Genomic DNA, 22924 nt, shown 5'->3' with positions numbered 1-22924 from the left:
TTGACAACTGACCACCCCTTTTTATATTCAATTTTATAAATAATGATACTACCCTTTCAACAAATAACACTACATATATTTTGACCCTCCCACAATACTCATGGTGTACAATCTGATTTTAATGCCCATAAAAGTGCAACACAAGAATTTGAATCTATCACCAAAGATTTCGTACTTTTTTACTGGGACGCAGCATAAAATTGTAAAGCAGTTCCAATAGCTAGAATTTCAGCTTTTGTTAGACTCAAGTTCACCTAAAGGACCAAAGAACAGACCCATTACATTACGATTACTGTCCCTAAGCACAACCTTACAGCTCATTACCCTCGACTTACCTCTAATAGGACCATCCACATTGAATTTCAGATCATCTTCACTTGGGAGAGTCCAAACAACCCCTTTTCTCAGGTCCACGTCTTCTTTGACCTAGTCAACATTCAAGGCATAGTCCACCATCCTATCTCCGCAATAGCATTCTCATTCTCTATTTCATAGTGTTAAAAATCAAATTGTTTCTAGCGAACCATAAAGACCTTACCGTAGCTCCTATCATAGCTATCCACCTTTTTCTCAAGGTGCTATGAAAAAAGGTTTCTGCAAAATTCCACCATTGATTGCATAGAAGAGGAGCAACCCACAGAAATCCCCATCAACAGAAAACACGACTCCGTATCGCCTACTAGAACTCACAAGAGAGTAAGATTTGTGCATATTCTTCCTCTATTTGTCTACACCGTGAACATAAAACATCCTCATGTTCAAAGGAAATTCCCCTGGTCCTTAAGAAGCTTTTTGTGGGAATGATTTCCAATGCAACACCACTAACCAAAAAAAGCACAGGGGGAACAGTTAACTTCCAGATAGAAGAATACCAAGCCCTCAGGTTGCCTGCTTGAGATTGAACTCCTATATATAACCTCCATAGCTTTCTTAACCAAGAATTGGTTAGACTGGTGATGTGACAATTAATGCATAGACTACCTAAACGGTTCATATAGGAACTGAATCAAACTTATATAATTGTAATTTTTTTTTTGTTGATTGAATTCATGCTTAAATTGATCCATTTTCAACCAACTTGCAAATATTATTATATATTGCCAAACATAAAGAACTTTCATATACAAGAATTTCCATTTAAAGAATCAACGAAACTATAATAATTATTTATCTCTAATTTCATTAATATATTAATTTTTTTTGTATGTATAATTTTGGACTATAGTTTGAGAGGTTCTTTTTTCCCATCCATAGATCATACAACACCCATCGCAAGATTTAAATTTGAGACCAACAAGAGCAAAGTGTAACGGTATTCAAAATTTTTTTGATAGAAAGATCAAAATTTGGTTTCTTTAACATAGGAAACCCCAACTAGTAATAAAAAGATTGTTATACCTACAAATCTCATATCTCAAAATCTTAAAGTTCAAAACCTTATGAACGAAACATCCAAGCACAAAGGAGTGTTGTCGCAAATCACAAATTTTTCAAGTGTCCACCCTCTGATGCTAATTCACACAAACGGTAAGATCAATTGGCTAGTGCTAGATAAGGGGCTCTCAGTTTTCTTCTTAAGAATGCCAAACGTATCTCTAATTGTTGTATAACTACGCCCTAAAGACTCTTATTTCATAATAGAAATGTTTTAAGACGCCTACTCCATGAATAGGTCTACTTGAATTTTTTTTTTAGTTATAAAAAATTATAAAATACAAATAAATGTAAAAAATAATATTTTAATAATTGTTTTTAATTAATTAAATACACTAATTAACAAAATCCGAGTAAGTAATAATTATTTCTTTTTTTGCTCAGCAAGTAATAATATTTTACATGCATTTTTTGCAGCTTAGACCTTTATATATTCCCTTGAACTCATATTTCAGGAGACATGCTGTATTATGAGTGTCTTTCATTGTTTTCATTAAAGGCACATTGGCTGATATTTTATAATTTTTATTAATTTTTTTTTGCTTAATCAGAATTCAATTTTATTAAGTAGCAAGGTAGTTCTCTAGTAAGAGCCGCCAATTTCTTTTTATGTGGCTGAGTGTTGGCAATTGTACAAGTTTACACTCAAGCCAAACCTTTTATGTCATTGGGAGTCTTAAGACAATTAGCTAAAGACTACCTATGACGTGTTGGCTTGGAAGCAATTCAATAAATCACCTTTTAAAAAGAAAAAAAAGATTGATATGTAAATAAGTTTGCAACTAAATATACACTCGAACATTTGACTCATTAGTTAGTATATGAAAAGTAAAGTTTCAATCTTTCCACCTCTAATTATAAAAAAGTCTGTAACTGAACCAGCAAACTAAGAAAACAAAAATAAAACAATATCCCAACCGATAGAGCTATTTCATTACTTGCAGCACTTTATAAACCAATGCAGAATATAAGCTGAGATTAAGCACAGATGAAGTCCACAACACACCGACACTGAAAAATATAAAAAACAGTTAATCCGCATCAGCACCGAATCAGCTACAAAAGGAGGATCGAGGAGAAAATGATGTTAGATTGATCATAGGAAATGTATAAATATTATCAATTGATCAGGACTTCATGCGTAATTAATATGATGTTAGATTGTGTGCCTGCTTATTTGATTTTTTTTTTAAAGGCATTTGATTAGGGAATTGGAATATTTTTGCCTACTTATTTGATTTGATCACATTAGTACTTAAAAGTTTTCATTCCTTTTAGTCAAAGGCGCATTGGCTCAGGAAGCATCAAGCCAGTTTCCACTCAGCTTCACCACTTCTTGGGGGTTGTACTTTCCAGGTGAGTGGATTTGTTGATTAAGACTCAAAAGTAATATCATGTTAGAGCCACAATCAATTTGATTTGATCATATTAGGACTTTAAAATTTTACTTTATAATAATGAATTTGAGTATTTAACTTAAAAGTAAGTGTATGTTTTTTCTTTAAAAAAAGTTGAGTTCAAATCCTCTTATTGCTGAGCAAAAAAAAAAAAAATCCTCTTATTCTTTTAATATTTAAAGATAAACCTTAATAATTATAATTGTGTACATACATAACTCTCTATTAATTCTTTATATATTAACTTTTTTTGGGTGGAATTCTTTATATGTTACAATTAATGCACGAACTGTCTAATTTTTATCTGTCTTTTTTCTTATTAACCTTGAACTTTTAATTAAAGTAAATTATTTTTTATAAGCATTTGAGCATTTGACTTATTAGTTAGTGAATGATCTCTTTACTTAAAAGTATGAGTTTGAATCCCATTTTCATAAAAAAAAAATTATTCTTCATAAAATTTAAATTTAACTGTATCACAAACTAAAATTTGTATTATATTAAATGATTCGAGACTTTAAATAATTATAAGATTAACATAAATAGTGAGTTTCGATAAATTTTATATCCAACTAAAAATACATGGTGATTGCAAGTATATAAGAAGAGATATTTCATATATAATTAGAAGTAACATATAAAATTATAAGTTTTATAGAATTGACCAAAACATAAAATTTTGTAAAAAGAGTCAATAAGTTAAATGCAATTTCTTTAATTTTAGCATATTGCTAATATAACCATTAATCAGTACTACTCTTCATTGCACACTTTTTTATTTAAATGATATTAATAATAGTAAATATATAATAAATAATAATATACATGTGATTATGGAATTAGATCTCTTTTATAATTAATTAATTTTTACTATATTATTATTTAAAATTAATTAACTTTTAATTGCTAAACATCTTATTAATGAAAATTATCTGTCAAAAATTAATAAAATTATTATATTTATATATCTCATTGGTTGTTTATTTTTCTAAAATATAATATTGTCATCCTATTATATTAATTAATACACACCATTCGTATATTAACAAACTCTTAAATTAAGAAATTGATAACAAAAAATACATCATGGAATTAGAATAATAAAGAAATTTGAAAAGATAATGCTCTCATCTTCTTTTTTTCTTTGTCCATCTTCCTATGTTCGCTTTTTGGGATTTCACAAAATGAATATACTTATAGATGCAAACACTATTTTATGTTTTAGGCAAAGAAGAGACCAGCAATGGCGATCGTTGAAACAGCGATTAAACTTTGGAATGGATGGGAGATGCGAGTGCTGGTTTTACTCAGCCTCTCATTACAAGTAATACTCATTGCCTTTGGTTCCAAAAGAAAGAGTACGACAAGTACATGGATCAACTTCATTGTTTGGTCTGCATACTTGTCAGCAGATTGGGTGGCAACTGTTGCATTGGGCATTCTTGCCAGGTCCCTGGGAAGTAATGCTCCGAATCAAAACCACTCACTCCAGTCATTTTGGGCTCCATTCCTTCTCTTGCACCTCGGTGGCCCAGACACTATTACTGCTTACTCCTTAGAAGACAATGAGTTGTGGCTAAGGCATTTTGTTGGCCTCGTTTTTGAGATTGGAGTTGCAATTTATGTGTTATTGAGGTCTTGGGTTGACGGTGACACTACCTTCTCGTGTATAGCCATTCCAGTGTTCATTGCAGGAATTATCAAGTATGGGGAAAGGACTTACGTGCTCATGTCCTCAAGCACGAAGCAGTTTAGAACTTCCTCATTAGACAATTTGTTACGTTTATATGAAGACAGCGGGGCAGAAATGTTTAGAGCTGACTCGTTCCTACTTCGAGTTGATAGCTTGTTCAAGAGGCTAAAATTTTTATTTGCAGACCTTCTCCTCGATCAAAATCAGAGATACCTTTGCAACAAATTAATTCGTGAACTTGAACCAAGAGTGGCCTTCGAAGTGGTAGAATATGAGCTGGGACTTTTGTATGATTTGCTCTACACCAAAGCAAGACTAGTCTACTCATGTTTTGGTATCTTTTTCCGCTGCATTACTTGTTTGGCCTCTGTTTCTGCATTGGTTACCTTCTCAATCATCATCGATGAGCATGAATACTCACCGGTGGACAGGTTCGTAACTTACCTATTGCTGGTTGGAGCTGTTGTTCTGGAGGTTTATGCGCTGCTCATGCTTACTTCCTCTGACTGGCTAAAGCTTTGGCTAGTTGTGCAAAAAAAATGTCATTTAAAACGAGTGAGAAAGGGTAGGAGGTGGTCTAGAAGCATAGCCAAGTGCAACCTTGTGAGCTTTTGCCTTCAAAAGGAGGCAACCAAGTGGATTATAGTTAAAAAGTTACTTGGCATCTATGAAATGTTAGAGAAGCATCAGAATGTGGAATGGCAGCAAGGGATAGATGACGATCTAAAATGCCTTATCTTCCATCAACTAGATAGGAGAACTAAAGAGCTTGAAGATTTCGATAATACCGAATTAAGCAGCAAAGTATTGAATTACAGAGGTGAATGTGTACTTAATGAAATGAAGCTCCTTGATGAGCTTAAATGGAGCACCGTTGATGTAGAATTTGACGAAAGCATTCTTCTTTGGCACATTGCTACCCAGCTCTGTTACTATGATGATATTAAGACAACTGATCTCTATAGTCTCATTAATGAATACAGCAAAATCAGCAGATGCCTATCGGAGTACATGCTTTATCTTTTCGTCTTGCGTTCAAAAATGTTGCCCAAAGGGATTGGTGAAATAAGATACAGAAAGGCCTGTGAGGAGGTCTTCGATTTTTTTAAAGAAAAGAGAGACATACAAATAGAAAAAGCCTACCAAGAGTTGCTTGAAGGGGGTCCAAAATTGGAAGAACTTCGATCTGATGAGTCTAGTATCCTTTTGAAGGGTCGCGATCTTGCGAAACAATTGCAAAATCTGAACAAGAGAAACCGGGGAAGGAAAGAAAAGTGGGAGATGATGAATAAAGTGTGGGTAGAACTATTGACATATGCCGCAGGTCATTGTGGATGGAAAGAGCATGGTCGCCAACTCGCCAAAGGCGGACAACTGCTCACTCACGTTTGCCTTCTTATGGCACATTTTGGCATCAGTGGCCAATACCGAGATGGGCAATTATCCCTTCGCCAACTCCCTAAGAAGAAGTTATTGACATGGTGGGAAAGAATTAAGATCAGTCATCATCGTCAACCATAGGATCATTCAAAAATTGAAGCTTAATTATCTGTTAATGGCATTTTTTAACATGTATACTTATGTGTCAAATTTTGAACTCGAAGAAATAGTTGTTGACATAAAATAATCATTTTATACCATCTTAAGGATTTTGTTTTTAATATATCATTGTAATTTCAGCGCATTCATATATTTAAAGTGAAGTATTTCATTTTAGATCTTATAATTTGAGCACATTTCTATTAGATATTCAATGATTTATATTGTCAAAATTATTCAATAAAACACTTGAGTTTTGATATTTAGTTTTACCGTTTATTTATTGTTTACTCAGTCAAAGATTATTTTATAAACATCACTGTGATACATAAAACTTTGCATAAAGCCAAGTCATGAAAAGAGACAGTTCATATGAGAGGAATTGCTCAAGGCAAGGAGCAAAGCACTTGATACAAACACCATAGTCCTATAACAGCAATTTCCATAGCCCTAGCCATCAAAAACAACACTAAGAATCCAACCTAGGCAGTAAACATCCAAATCCTGCCGAGTGAACGTATCCTAAAGACAACGTGGAATCAGATTTGCGCCCCTGCTGCCAAGAAAACTCTTCCAAATTATATCCCTTGCAAAAAACTCACAACACCACTGTAATCATATAACGAGAACCACGAGACAGCCGTAACTTTTGGAAGAAACCTCACCCCAACAAAACCAAATCAGTCACTATATTGCCCCATTGTCCCACCCAGATCCCCACTAAAAAAATGCAACAAACCCCCTGTTTCGCCACCTGCCCAAGTACAATCCCATTACACACACAGCCTCATAGATGAATTCAAAGCAAAACAAAACCCGCCCAAAACACCTCCCGCCAATACAAGCTTACGACCAAAATCAACCATAAAGCAATCACCTCTTAATATCTAAATAAGACCGGTGAGAATCCCTGTACGAGAATACTGCCAAACACAATTTCAAAAGCAACCACCAACCACCACGCAAAGAAACACACATGATTAATTCTATCATTTGCGTCAGGTATTTCCTGCAACAATACAACTAACAACTTACAATGCTAAGGTGTTGAGGATCATATTAATGTACAGCTTTTCAATGCTAGAATCATATTAATGCGCTTTTCAATGTTGGAGTTGCAATTTATGCGTTATTGAGGTCTTGGGTTGACCGTGACACCACCTTCTCGTGTATAGCAATTCCAGTGTTCATTGCAGGACTTATCAAGTATGGGGAAAGGACTTACGTGCTCATGACCTCAAGCGCGAAGCAGTTTAGAACTTCCTCATTACACAATTTGTTACGTTTATACCTATACAACGACGCAGATATATTTGGAGCTGCCCTATTTGTTGACCCCTTCCTACTTCGAGTTGATAGCTTGTTCAAGAGGCTAAAATTTTTATTTGCAGGCCTTATCCTTGATCAACGTCAGGGATACGGTTGTAACAATTTAATTCGTGAACTTTAGATCTACAAAAAATTTGTAAATACAATATAAAATTGTATAAATATTTACAATTATATTTAACTCTATCAACCATAAATACAGTCTTTAATCTAAGAAATTTCAACCTAAAGAATATAACCTGACATATTAGATAAAACAAAAACATAAAAAATATATAAAAAATTGAAGAGGTGAAGTAACTCGGATTTTATGATTATAATAAGAGGTTTGTCATGTCCAAATTAAGTAAGTCAGAATGAAGAATTATTTTTATAATCATCGCTAACTCTATATCTCCCTTTTTCATTTTTTTCAAACAAAAAACTAAGTCAACTCACTATGCTAATTTAATTTCAACTCAAGTTAAAAGTTAAGTCAAATAAATTTCAAATTTTTGTGCTATTATAATAAAAGAAAAAATTATTTAGTTTTTTATATTATTTTATTTCAACATAATGCAAGTTATTTATTTAAATTTAACTTTAAGTATGAAATTTTTTTTGAAATTTTTTTTTATAGAAGGAGAATTCAAACTTAATTTTTGTAAAGAAGATAAATTAATATACATATTTTACAATCAAATAATCAAGTAAGAAAATATTTATATATATTTATAACACCATAAATCTTTTGTACTTAAATATTTAACTTATTAATAAGTATATCTATCATCTACTTAAAGATTTATAATTTTTAAATATTTTTTTCAATTTAGTTCCTCAAAATCTCAATTTTGTTCAATTTAGTCCATATAGTATATATTTTTATTCAATTTAATCTCTATAACGTAGCATAAAAATTTTTTTATCTACCATGTGGCACTGACACGACAACATATTAGGGCCACATGGCGCTGCCATGTCATCAAGTCGATGCCACACCAGCAAAATATGTCACATCAATGTTGATGTCAGTGCTGACATCATCTTTTTAACAGTAAAATTCAATACCGTTAGTGAGAGGGACTAAATTATATCAATTGCTAAAATCAAGGAATTAAATTGTTTCGATTTTGAGTACAGAGACTAAATGAATAAAATGCATGGGTACAGAACTTGGTGGGTATTTTGACTAATTTTTAACTATATACTAATACGTTGATTTGCTAATTTGTTTCTTTTATTGAATGTCATTAATTATATATTGATTTGATAATTAAGAGTCATTTAAGTATAATTTGAATTTAATTTGTACATGTATAAAGATAGAGCTATGAATGCAAATCCCCTACCCTGATCTCATGCCCCTTTCCTGTCTCGACCTCAAAATCATGTCATCTATCTAAATTATTAAAATCTCTCGAACGATTGTATTCTTCTTCAAGTAACAGGTAAGCAGTGTTTCTTCTCTATAAGGCTCAAGAGAAGATGGTTTTCTATGTCTAACGATATTCAAAGTACTAGAGATTGTAAACTTCCCATTCCATTGCTAGACTAAGTCCAGATGGCTTCATCTTTCCGTCTCGGATTAAGAATAATAACATCATATGAGGAGCATTGAGTCTCTACTAAATCATCTGATCTAGCCAAAGGCCAAACCAAACTTGCAGCATTAATGACAATTGTTCCTTTCTGCTTGAAAGGGAAGAGTGCAACATTAACTACAGTTGTCCCTTTTATTTTTTTTTAATTGGAGAAGAGGATTCGAATATTATTTTTTAGACAATGGATCATGTATCAATCAATGAGTTAAATACTCAAGTGCAGTTACCATTTTTACTTGAAAAGGAAGAGATCATGAAATTATAGTGCATAAGCAACAAAGGCCCTTTAGGTTGGCAGCAATCAAACCAAAAATCTGTGGGTTTTCCATAATCTATTATGTTTTGCACATAGGGTTTGATATAGTTTCTTAGTTTCAAGATTTTCTTCCACCCCCATGAGCAATCACTAGACAGAGGAATAGATCACAGACTTCTGCCTGTTAGTGCATATATAAGATTTGATGCAAGCAACACGTTATGACCCTGATTGAATAAGAATAGCCCAAACGGTTTTCCATCATACAGGCTTTATTCCAAGGAGAGATCTTCTCGATGCCTAAACGCTAAACGCCCTTCATTCTTTGGATGGAAACCTTAGTCCCAGCTAATTAACTTTAGTTCTTGTAGCTTTTGTATCTTTGCCTTTCCATAAGAAAGCATTAGATTTCTGCGTCAAAAGTCTTGTGACTTTCTTTAAAATGCTCAACATGTGGTGAATAACTACTTATACTCTCTCCTCGAATTTCATAAGACTGCACTGACTGAGAATTTTAGGTCTTCTGATTGTTTTCAAAATGGCTCTAGGTTTGAGGCCTATCATCAGCGCAAAACGTATGCTGATGTGGTTAAGGGTGTTGGGAAAATGAGAAAAGGCCCCTTGGTTAGTCATCTTTCCATTGTTGCTCCTGATATTAAAAGGTTGTCTAGTGATGATTGTTGGGAAATCATGCAATCAACAAGAGCCTATTGCAGTGGAATTTAAAATCCTTTTCAATAGTAAAATCAAATATTTGGTTTGTTTAACATAGAAAATGTAATTAATTAGTAGTAAAAATATTGTTATACCTTCAAATCCTAATTGTCAAAATCTCAAAGCTCAAAATCCTATGAATGGAAGCCTTCAAACATCAAGGCAAGTTTTTTAAGTGCTCAATCTCCAACGGTAATCCACAGACACCATAGGGCCAATTGGCTAGTGTTAGCTAGGGGCCTTTCGGTTTTCCTTTCAAGAATATCAAAAGTGTCTCTTATTGTTGTATAGGGTATGGCCCAAAGATTGTTATTTCATAAATTAATAATATCAAGGGTCCAATTCAAGCCAAACTCGCAAGTTGAACCACCTAACTCATGGAATCTACTTTAAATGGTATCGCAAAACTTGAAATGTGTTTTTATAATAATTCATATAATTATATAAAAAAATTAGAAAATACACTAAAATATTGATGAATTATCATTTATACATATTTTTTTCATTTACATAAAGAAACTTACATTTTACAATAAATAAATGATCAAATAGAGGCTTGCTTGAGCAATCTACCAACACCAATCCACTAATCATTTGAAAATTTATTTGAGATATATATTTATACGAAGGAATATGGATTTTATATGAAGGAGTCTTAGACCAATTTAATTACTATTGAAGTTGTACCTTTTAGAGTTGTAAGGCCTTTCACAGTTTGGAAAAATAATTAGACTCTCATGTAAGTTGTAGACAAACAAAGACACGAACGAACAATAGAATTAGGTTCGTCGTTAAATAAAATTCTTTTTTACTTTATATAATTAAAAAAGGGGTCGTCGTTTTCCATGCTCTGTCCTGAGAATCTAATAAACAATTGCTTGAAGGAAAATTAGAATTAGATGTGGAGGCATATTCACTCCTAAGATTTCTTGCAAATACGCTTGTAAGGTTATTTTCAAAAGTAATATTTTCATTAAGTGTATTTCAATCATCAATCTTTTTATTTATCAATGAGTGCATTTGAAATAAAAATATTTTTAAAATAATAAATTTTGTTATAATATGTAAAAAATAACATTTTATTAATTGTTCTTAATTAATTAGAGCACTAATTAACAAAATCTGAGTAATTAATAATATTTTAGATGCATTTTCTGAAGCATAAGCCTTGATGTATTCCTTTGAACTCTTATTTCATGAGACATGCTGTATTACTTTTCCTTGATACTTGGATAACTTAATGCCAAAGCAAACGTCCAAAATTTGTTCTTCTCTTATCATTCCTTGCTTCATGCCTTTAAAAGAATTTTTCTTCACTGCTATAAATTTATGAGTCTCTTTCATTGTTTTAATTCAAGGCACATTGGCTGATTAGAAAGCTTCAAAGGAGGCTCCAGCAATCCTTCACCAGCTCTTGGGGGTGAGTTTTCTTTTTTTTTTTTCTTCATAAAACTAAAAAAAGGTTTATATCCTTGAATATGATTATATAAAAATGAAATTGTATCATTTGTTGTCTGACCACCTCTTTTTTTTTAATGATTTTATAAAATGATAATATTACCCTTTGACTGAAGTTTAACTAAATACTATATATTTTATAGTTTTTTTATTAATTTTTGTTTGCTCAATCAAAATTCAATTTTATTAAGTAGCAAGGTAGTTTTCTAGTAAGAGGCACCAATTTCTTTTTGTGTGGTTGAATGTTGGCAATTGTACAGGTTTACACTCAAGCCAAACCTTTTATGTTATTGGGAGTCTTAAGACAATTAGCTAAAGACTACCTATGACGTGTTGGGTTAGAAGCAATTCAATAAATCACATTTAAAAAAAAAATTAATATATAAACAAGTTTATAACTGAATTTACACCTAAATATTTGACTCATTGATTGATGTATAGAGAATAGAGTTCAAATCTTCCTTCTTTCAATTATAAGAAAAAAGGTCTGTAACTGAACCAGTCAAACTAAGAAAACAAAAATAAAACAATATCCCAACCGATAGAACTATTTCATCACTTGCAACACTTTATAAACCAATGCAGAATATAAGCTGAGATTAAGCACAGATGAAGTCCGCAACACCCCAACACTGAAAAATATAAAAAACAGTTAATGCGCAGCAACACAGGATCTACTACAAAAGGAGGATCGAGGAGAAAATGATGTTATATTGATCATAGGAAATGTATAAATATTATCAATTGATCAGGACTTCATGAGTAATATGATGTTAGATTGTGTGCCGACTTATTTGATTTTTTTTAAGGCATTTGATTAGGGAATTGGAATATTTTTACCTACTTATTTGATTTGATCATATTAGTACTTAAAAGTTTCATTCCTTTTAGTCAAAGGCGCATTGGTTCAGGAAGCATCAAGCCAGTTTCCACTCTGCTTCACCACTTCTTGGGGGTTGTATTTTTCAGGAGAGTGGATTTATTGATTAAGACTCAAAAGTAATATCATGTTAGAGCCACAATCAATTTGATTTGATCATATTAGTACTTTAAAATTTTACTTTATAATAATGAATTTGAGTATTTAGCTTAAAAGTAAGTGTATGTTTTTTCTTTAAAAAAGTTTGAGTTCAAATCTCCTTATTCTTTTAATATTTAAATAAAAATTGTGTAAATAATTGTGTACATACATAACTCTCAATTAATTCTTTATATGTTAACTTTTTCTAGTGGAATTCTTTATATGTTACAATTGATGCATAAACTGTCTAATTTTTATCTGTCTTTTTTCTTATTAACCTTGAACTTTTAATTAAAGTAAATTATTTTTTATAAGCACTTGAGTATTTGGCTTATTAGTTAGTGCATGATCTCTCTATTTAAAAGTATGGATTTGAATCCCCTTTCCATAAAAAAAATTATTCTTCATAAAATTTAAATTTAACTATATCACAAACTAGAATTTGTATTATATTAAATGATTTGAGACTTTAAATAATTATAAGATTAACATAAATAGTGAGTTTCGATAAATTTTATATCCAACTAAAAATACATGGTGATTGCAAGTGTATAGGAAGAGATTTTTCATATATAATTAGAAGTAACATATAAAATTATAAGGTTTATAGAATTAACCAAAACATAAAATTTTGTAAAAAGAGTCAATAAGTTAAATGCAATTTCTTTAATTTTAGCATATTGCTAATATAACCATTAATCAGTAATACGCTTCATTGCAAACTTTTTTATTTAAATGATATTAATAATAGTAAATATATAATAAATAATAATATACATGCGATTATGGAATTAGATGTCCTTTATAATTAGTCAATTTTTACTATATTATTATTTAAAATTAATTAACTTTTAATTGCTAAACATCTTACTAATGAAAATTATCTGTCAAAAATTAATAAAATTATTATATTTATATATCTCATTGGTTGTTTATTTTTCTAAAATATAATATTGTCATCCTATTATATTAATTAATATACACCATTCTTATATTAACAAACTCTTCAATTAGGAAATTGATAACAAAAAATACATCATGGAATTAGAATAATAAAGAAATTTTGAAAGTTAATGCTCTCATCTTCATTTTTTCTTTGTCCATCTTCCTATGTTCACTTTTTGGGATTTCACAAAATAAATATAGTTATAGACGCAAACACTATTTTATGTTTTAGGCAAAGTAAGAGACCAGCAATGGCGCTCGTTGAAACAGTGATTAAACTTTGGAATGGTTGGGAGATACGAGTGTTGGTTTTGCTCAGCCTCTCATTACAGGTAATACTCGTTGCCTTTGGTTCCAAAAGAAAGAGTACGACAAGTACATGGATCAACTTCCTTGTTTGGTCTGCATACTTGTCAGCAGATTGGGTGGCAACTGTTGCATTGGGCATTCTTGCCAGGTCCCTGGGAAGTAATGCTCCAAATCAAAACCACTCACTGCAGTCATTTTGGGCTCCATTCCTTCTCTTGCACCTCGGTGGCTCAGACACTATTACTGCCTACTCCTTAGAAGACAATGAGTTGTGGCTAAGGCATCTTGTTGGCCTTGTTTTTGAGATTGGAGTTGCAATTTATGTGTTATTGAGGTCTTGGGTTGACGGTGACACCACCATCTCGTGTATAGCCATTCCAGTGTTCATTGCAGGAATTATCAAGTATGGGGAAAGGACTTACGTGCTCATGTCCTCCAGCACGAAGCATTTTAGAACTTCCTCATTACACTATGTGTTTGGTTTACACTTTCCGGCAGAAAATTGTGGACCTGACTCGTTCCCACTTCTAGTTGCTATCTTTTTTGAGAAGCTACAAAGTTTATTTGCAGACCTTATCTTTGATCATCATCAGGGATACCGTTGCAACAAATTAATTCGAGGACTTGAACCAAGAGTGGCCTTCAAAATGGTAGAATATGAGCTGGGACTTTTGTATGATTTGCTGTACACCAAAGCAAGACTAGTCTACTCATGTATTGGGATCTTTTTCCGCTGCATTACTTGTTTGGCCTCTGTTTCTGCATTGGTTACCTTCTCAATCATCATCGATGAGCATGAATACTCACCGGTCGACATTTCCATAACTTACTTATTGCTAGTTGGAGCCGTTGTTTTGGAGGTTTATGCGCTACTCATGCTTGCTTCCTCTGACTGGCTAAAGCTTTATCTGGTTGCGCGAAAAAAATGTTCTTTAGAACAAGTGACAAAATATAAGAGGTGGTCGAGAAGCATAGCCAAGTACAACCTTGTGAGCTTTTGCCTTCCAAAGGAGGCAACCATGTGGATTAAAGTTCAACAGTTACTTGGCATCTATGAAATGTTAGAGAAGCATCAGAATGTGGAATGGCAGCAAGGGATAGATGACGATCTAAAACGCCTTATCTTCCATCATCTACATAGGAGAACTGAAGAGCTTGAAATTTACTCTGGTCGCATATCATGCATCAAACTATTGAATTACAGAGGTGAATGTGTACTTAATGAAATGAAGCTCCTCGATGAGCTTAAATGGAGCACCATTGATGTAGAATTTGACGAAAGCATTCTTCTTTGGCACTTTGCTACCCAGCTCTGTTACCACGATTATATTAAGACAACTGATCTCGATAGTCTCAACTGCAGTAAAATCAGCAGATGCCTATCGGAGTACATGCTTTATCTTTTGGTCTTTTGTTCAAATATGTTGCCCAAAGGGATTGGTGAAATAAGATACAGAATGGCCTGTGAGGACGTCTTCGATTTTTTTAAAGGAAGGAAAGGCATACAAATAGAAGAAGCCTACCAAGAGTTGCTTGAAGGGTGTCAAAAATTGGAACTACTTCGATCTCAGCAATATAGTATTATTCGGAATGGTTACCATCTTGCGGAAAAATTGCAAAATCTGAGCAAGAGAAACTGGTGGAGGGAAGAAAAGTGGGAGATGATGAATAAAGTGTGGGTGGAACTATTGACATATGCCGCAGGTCATTGTGGATGGAAAGAGCATGGTCGACAACTCGCCAAAGGCGGAGAACTGCTCACTCACGTTTGCCTTCTTATGGCACATTTTGGCATCAGTGGCCAATACCAAGATAGGAAATTATGCGATGGCCAACTCCCTACAAACCGTCAATTGGCATAAGCACATTCATATATTTAGGTCAAGTATTTCATTTTGGATCTTGTAATTTAAGCACATTTCTATTAGATATTCAATGGTTTATATTTTCAAAATTATTCAATAAAAAAATTTGAGTTTTTGATTTTTAGTTTTAATATTTATTTATTGTTTACTCAAGTCAGATTATTTGTCAACTTTGCATAAAGCCAAGTAATGAAAAGAGACAGTTCATATGAGAGGAACTGTTCAAGACAAGGAGGAAAACACCTGATACGAACACCATAGTCCTTATAACAGCAATTTCCATAGCCCTAGCCATCAAAAACAACACCAAGAATCCAACCTAGTCAGTAAACATCCAAATCCTGCCGAGTGAACGTATCCTAAAGACAACGTAGAATCAGATATGCTCCCCTGCCGCCAAGAAAATCTATCAAATTATATCCCTTGCAAAAAACTCACAACACCACTGTAATCATATAAGGAGAACCACGACACAGCCGTAACTTTTGGAAGAAACCTCACCTCAACAAAACCAAATAAACTCAGTCACTATATCGCCCCATTGTCTCACCCAGATCCCCACTAAAAAAATGCAACAACTACACCATTTCGCCACCTGCCCAAGTACAATCCCATCGCACACACAGCCTCATAGATAAAATCAAAGCAAAACAAAAACCCCCTAAAACACCTTCCGCCAATATAAGCTTATGAACAAAATCAACCATAAAGCAATTACCTCCTAATATCTAAATAAGACCTGTGAGAATCCCCGTACAAGGAAATTGGCAATCACAATATAAGAGCAATCACCAACCACCAACCACCACTCAAAGCAACATATAAGAGCACCAAAACTCTATCACTTGCATCAGGTATTTACGTCTCCTGCAACAATACAATTAACGCTTTACAGTGCTGAGGTGTTATGGATCATATAAATGTACAACTTTTCAATACCCGAACCATATTAATATGCCATGGAAAATCTATTACAACAAGCAAGAGATTTGGAATGACATATTGGTGTTTGAGGCTCATAACATCATTTTTCAAAAAAAAGAAATGCCTTACAATGCTGTCCATACTACGCGTGTGTTAAGACAGCTTCGCCAACCACGACAGAATTGTCACAAAAAATTCGGGTCGCATAAAACTTCTAGTCCTCTTGACTTTCCTCCAGATGGGCAAGCAACCCACTCTACCGAATCAGAGTCCTGAAGCTTATTTTAGTTTACCAGTGTATTTCATTGTAATTTCAGCACATTCTTATATTCAAAATAAAGTATTTGATTTTAGATTTTGTAATTTGAGCACAATTTTATTTTATTTTTTTAAAAAAATTATTTTAATTTACCATTTCATACACCATAATTCTTCTTTCCTTGACAAAAATGTATGATAAATATTTGTTTTGCAAACCATAGAAAACTAAATATTCAAAATCATTCAATAAAGCACTCGAGTTTTCTTTTTTAGTTTTAATATATATATATATATATATATATATATATATATATATATATATATATATATATAAGGGATATGAAAGAGCTGGGGCTATAATCCTAACCCTAGAGGGTGGCTGAACCTGTAAGGGATATGCCAAAGCCCTCATATATAGTTTTAAGTTTCTATATGAAGTAGTTGCTACGTATCAATCTTCCTCCCTCTTTTTTTTTTTAATTTTTTTTAGACACAATTACAGTCTTAATTACTCTTCAACCTAACCACTGATGAAATATACCATCAAATTCTAAATTTATGTTACAAAATAATTTATTTTATATATATAATCTTAAAACAAAAATGCATCATGATGCATTTTGCAAATTATTCACAAATTTGTTTCTCACATTTATTCTTATTTATCTATATTATTATAAGTTTTTAGTGTAATGACCCTTCTTTGGTCGCTATCGACATCCGAGACCTCTGAGAGATCCCCTCAAGTCCCCGAGCAAGCCTTAATGAAATTGCTCAATAACTCATTGTACACTTTTACTAAACCGTATTAATACTTAAACCATATATATTTATAACATAAATTCAACAATAAGCATAGTAATTCAATTTTGATCTTTAAGTCATAACATCACGATTAAATACATTGAGTTCAAAAAAAATCTCAAATTTTCATTTATGTCACGACCCGGAACTCTCCATCGGGCCCGTGACAACCTCCGCGACGTCTCGATAGGCACTTATTACCCCGAATACCGATCGAAACCCCGCAAGACTTAGTATCAGCTTATGCATCTCCCCAGTGAGCGACAGTTATTAAATCTCGCATTTCAAGAAATCATAAGTCTTTTTCAAATCAAAACAATAAAATATTATTTTCTAACTCATGGGGGCATTTTCGTTATTTTTTTTCGAAAACACCAAAACCCACCAAAAACATGGTGTAAAAGCTAAATATGTTCATACATACTTTCAATCAAATAACTAAAGTATAAAATTACTTTTACAATGACACGTGGGCCTCCAATTAACCAATAAGATGCGAGTCTGTGAACCTACAATTTTGTCGATGCAAGGCTAACTGAATTCCTTGATGCAATCGGCTATCTACCGGCTATCCCAAGACTAAAATGTGGGGAATTGAGGGTGGTGAGATTATAAAATCTCAGTGAGTAAACAGACACCATCTAAACTATCTAAAGACGAGTAAATGGAGACGAATTAAAATATTCTTTTCCAATATATATTTCATAACATGAATATTCAGTTTACTTAATTAATCAACATGGCTTATATATCTCACAAAACTTGACTCCTGCCAAAATCATTCTCGCGGGTACCTTCGTCAAGGTATCCCACTGAGACCACCAAGGCTGTTAAAAATTCATATTTCGCATAAAACACATTTTTCGTTGAACATCACAACCGTTCCTTGGCGTTGGCTGAGTCTCACTCTCACGTGGTGGTTAACGTAAAGTACACTCAAAAAGTCCACCTCAGGAGATACCTTACGCGCCTCTACGACCGAGGTGAGAATATAAAGGAGTTTACCGTGCCCCTCTAATAGGCTGGTCCACGGAACCCCCCACCACTGCAATAGCTAATCTATAATCCACCAATTGATCAAATCTCAATGGCATAGTATGGCAATTACATTACTAACCAATTTATCAAGGCAAAACAGACAGTTCATATTTTTCAACACAAGTATAAATTCAGCCAATCATGCCAATTTATCACAAGCCATTTAATTCAAATCATAATTTTACAACACAAGTAGGCAGTCTCCAATTACTCTATTTTCAAAAATAGTATTCGATTTTTTAGAAAATTTATAAAATCATTTTATAAAATCACAATTTCTTCTAAAACATAGCAATTTACCATTTAAACCCATTTTTCATAAAATCACACAATTGTATAAAACTACTCTAGATAATTAAGACGATAATAAGTTTACTCACAGTTTTCGAAAACTAAATTCGAGTACTCCAACTATTACTTCTCGGGTGCGATTTCTTTGCCCTTACAAGAGGATTCGCCACCTTGACAAATTGCACAATTAAGAGGTTTACTACTTTGGTACTAAACCAAAATAAACTAATTTTATGCTACTAATGCATGATATGAAGTGCAAAATGTCTAAATTTTACCTAAACGTGATGTTAGCCTATTTCAATCTTTTACCCGATAAATCGATATATGCGTCTGTTTAAACTCCAAATTAATTTTTTTCAGTTTCTATACCTCAATTGCACCCAAATTGACTTAATGTCCCTTAGTGTGATGCAAATTATCAGTCTCGATAGCAAATTACGAAAATACCCCTAGTGGGTAAAAATTCATATTTTTTCTCCGAAAATTCTCATTATTTTTCTAGGCTCATAATTCATCATTATTCATCATAATTCCTCAAATAAAACATCAAGATCAGCAGCCAATATTCCCCTAAAAAATTCGGCATAATGGGTTTCAATGGGAGAAAGTTATTTCTCTAACTTATTTTTGTTATATTTCAATATAACCTAACTAAAATTACTTAATTCAATTAAAATCAACTAAAACTCAAGCTCAAAACTCATCTATGGAGGTTTGGCCAGCATGGGTGTCCATACCCACTTTCTAATTTTGCATGAAAATGAGAAAAAAATGCATGGGTAGTGAATATCACAAGGAAAATCAATGAAATTTACCTTTTTAATGCTTAATTTCTTGATTTCTCTTGATTTTCCCCAAAATTTTCAGCTAGGGTTCTTATTTCTTTTCCCCCTTTTCCCTCCTGGTTTGGACGGCTTGAAGAAGATGAGATTCTGAAAATTTTGACCTTTTTAAAGGCTAAAATAAGATAATATTATTTTATTCATTTTTTTTGTTTTATTAATTTCTTAAATTCTAGCCATCCATTTGTTTCCAAATTTTCACCATACACTTGTCCCATATATCCATAGCTTAGATAAAATTCTCAGACTCATCCAAAGTCTTGGTGGAGTAATTTTTAAAATTTACACTTTTACTCCCGCAAAAGTCAAAAATTACATTTACTTCAAAAATTGAAAAATTACCCATTGATATATTTTTCATCCCTTATACTCATACTATTCTCCAATTTGTCAAATGTGATCTAATTTCTCTCAAAATCTCAAATTTTGTCTGTCGGTGAAAAAATTACGATTTTGCCCCTACACTCTAAAAATCACCGGAATTAAACTTTTTCACTGCCAAACCCTCAAATTATACTCTAATACTCAAATCATACTCCAATAAGTTAAATGGGGCCAAAAAAAAATCTTTTCTTAAAATTCTCATTTTGTCCCCAAGTGACAAATGACCATTTTGCCCCTAGATAGTGAAAATTTTGGTTTGACTCCAAATTGATCATCGAACTCTGAATTACCATTTTGAGTCATCCCTAGAACGTGAAACTCTTAATTTTAGCTTAAAACTCTTATTTGAACTAATTCGAGATTTAATCGACTTAATAGTACTGTTAGGAGCAATATCGTCTTTTAACGATTTCTCGAAATTCCTAAATATGCAAATATTCGATTGAGCATGTAAATGACGTCATAATTATTTTATAGAACAGGGTTTGACAATTTATATCAAAACTAATATTTATTTACATAATAATACCAAAGTACTACAACTCGACCTTTAACAACGAAACGACTCGAGAAAAAATGCTATGAGATGCCTTTACCTATCCACAGTGAACCATACGCGCCGATGATTACACGCTATGCCGATCCCTATCTGCAAAAAGGGAAAAAGAGAGGTGTGAGTGTCACAGATTCAGTAATCATCGGTTCCATGAATAAGACGTAGATGGGAAACAAGTAAACAACAGATAATTTTGAATATTAAAATGTAAGATTATAAAAACTATTTATTTCGAACGGTAGTTTGTGCCTTGTATGAAAAAGTGAGAATTTCTTATGCATTGGAATCATTTCAAGTGGTAAATCAATCAAAGCAGATAAAAGTTTCCACTCAAAAACAAATCAATAACCTTTTTCAAGACAATCATTTGAAATATTGATTTAAAACAATTGTACATAAAAGAATATCACCGTCGAAATCAATTGACATTTTACTCAAATCAAATTAATAAATTCGGACAAGCTCCTATAAAATTGAATGTTATTTAAATTTACATGTAAATCACAAATCGCCTCGTATTCGAGAAGTTAAAATTCATTTCACCGTAAAAATAAGAAAGTTGCGGAAAAACCGTTTAATTTCGTTTTCACCATATAAAGAAATATGAGTTTGAAAACTCAAAGATGCCACTCTCAAGTAGGGAATAGAAATAAACTCGTGATCCCGCTACCACGTAATAACATCCGGGAGCATCACTTCTACCAGATACCCACATTGCCATGACAGTCTCAACGATGTTGACCAACATCGAAGATATCAAATGGTCGCAACCACTTATCACTGGTGGCCTAGTCACGCACACAAACATCACAGGTTGTGACCCCCGCCACGCCTATTCATCCGTTGACAATCCGAAAGTTCACTAACTAGAGCTCATTCGTGCACGAGAATCACACTTAACCGATGTGATATCCGATCTACTATCGAATCTCTCGATTAAACAAAAACATTTTAAAAATTCAAATTTGATTTTCAAAAAATTATTTTAAATTATTCTCAAAATATTGATCACCGTATCATACTAAAACCCTCTTTTCATAAGATTTTCATTGTAAATATTTGCATGATATTTTTATACTAAAATAGCATGATAAATATGTAATAAATTCTATAAATACACACCACACAAATAATAAGACACATTTTTTAGATATAAATCATCTTGAAGAGCTTATTTTTTGATTTAGAACACTTTATGTATAATTTATTCTATATACTCAAAACACTTTTAAAATCATAACAATCACAAAATTTCTTAAAATTCTATCAATTCATATTTTTCATAATTTTTACATGTAAAATAAATCATACTTATGTATATATATATATATAATTACAAAAATTTTAAAATAAACATTTCCTGCGCACCTTACAATAATGAGACATTACATCACTATTTCTATTTACCGATTGCTCGTTACTTGCTCCGACGTACCGCAACAATACACTATCTTTACTTTCGTACTTCTCATTTGGGCTGAGTGGACCAAGTCTCCACCTTTCTTCTCTTTCCCTTTATCTTCCTCCTTGTTCCAGCCGGCCTTCTCATGAACCAGTATCGATGGACAGCACAAGCTCTCTCTGTCTCTCTCTCATCAAAACCCGGTCACCACAAGTCCAGCTTTCTCTCTTTCTTTTCCTCCCTTTCTTTCTTTCTTTTCTTTCTTTGGTGCGGCCGAACTTCCATCTCTCTTTTTCTGTCCTTTCTTCCTTCTCTTTTCTCTCCTGGTCTGGCCGAACTCCCTTCTCTCTTTTTCTTTCCTTTTGTTCCCGGCTTGGCAGATTTTCCTTCTGTCTCTCGGGTCCCAACTCTCCAGACCACTCTCTTCCTCTCTCTTTTTATTTTTTTTTAATTGGCCGGCTGATGCAAGAAAAAAGGACAAATAAATATTAATTTCATGTGCTGCCGTTTGGGGGAGAAAAACCGGACATCTCTTGTCCCATCATCCTTTTTTTTATTTGTTTCATTTCTTCTTTCATTATATGCACTGGCCGGCCCCCACATCTTTCACTCACAATCGGCTCTTTCTCCCTTTTTTTTATCTTCTCAATTGGCTGATGATAAAATGAAAGAGACAAAAGAAAGGCTTGCCTAATGTTGCTTCATGATGGGGTCGACACATGACAAGTTTCTTGTCAATGTTCCCCCACCCCTTTTTCTATCTACTTCTTTTATCATAGTTTTGTTTACTTGGCCGGCCCACCTTTTAACACACTTGCCTTAAAATGGTTTTGACTCTTTGTTTCTTAAAGTGTCGATTATGGTGAGAAGGAAAAA

General features: G+C 32.9%; 2 protein-coding genes and 1 non-coding gene across 3 annotated transcripts; 2 read left to right on the top strand and 1 right to left on the bottom strand.

Moving 5' to 3' along the window:
- The first annotated feature begins 2730 nt into the window (after nt 1-2730).
- Nucleotides 2731-6224, top strand: LOC108662403 (uncharacterized). The gene is made up of 2 exons (XM_018122735.2): nt 2731-2790; nt 4057-6224. Exon 2 carries the CDS (start codon nt 4075-4077, stop codon nt 6043-6045), a length of 1971 nt encoding a protein of 656 aa, XP_017978224.1. The 5' UTR covers nt 2731-2790; nt 4057-4074; the 3' UTR covers nt 6046-6224.
- Nucleotides 6225-7688: 1464 nt separating this feature from the next.
- LOC148761955 (small nucleolar RNA snoR8a) lies at nt 7689-7781 on the bottom strand. The gene has a single exon (XR_016027263.1). It is a non-coding gene; the product is annotated as a small nucleolar RNA snoR8a (small nucleolar RNA).
- A 5816-nt stretch (nt 7782-13597) lies between these two features.
- Nucleotides 13598-15584, top strand: LOC108662402 (uncharacterized). The gene has a single exon (XM_018122734.2). It carries the CDS (start codon nt 13621-13623, stop codon nt 15538-15540), a length of 1920 nt encoding a protein of 639 aa, XP_017978223.1. The 5' UTR covers nt 13598-13620; the 3' UTR covers nt 15541-15584.
- Nucleotides 15585-22924: the final 7340 nt, after the last annotated feature.

Source organism: Theobroma cacao, chromosome 6, assembly GCF_053813885.1.
Source record: "Theobroma cacao isolate CCN51 chromosome 6, ASM5381388v1, whole genome shotgun sequence".
In the NCBI taxonomy this organism is placed as follows: Eukaryota; Viridiplantae; Streptophyta; class Magnoliopsida; order Malvales; family Malvaceae; genus Theobroma; species Theobroma cacao.
Note: the sequence above shows the minus strand (reverse complement) of the source record. Positions and strands in the feature narration are given on the sequence as shown.

Excerpts from the sequence above, each read along its gene's own strand:
- LOC108662403 (XM_018122735.2), top strand. The coding sequence starts at position 4,075 with ATGGCGATCGTTGAAACAGCGATTAAACTTTGGAATGGATGGGAGATG.
- LOC108662402 (XM_018122734.2), top strand. The coding sequence starts at position 13,621 with ATGGCGCTCGTTGAAACAGTGATTAAACTTTGGAATGGTTGGGAGATA.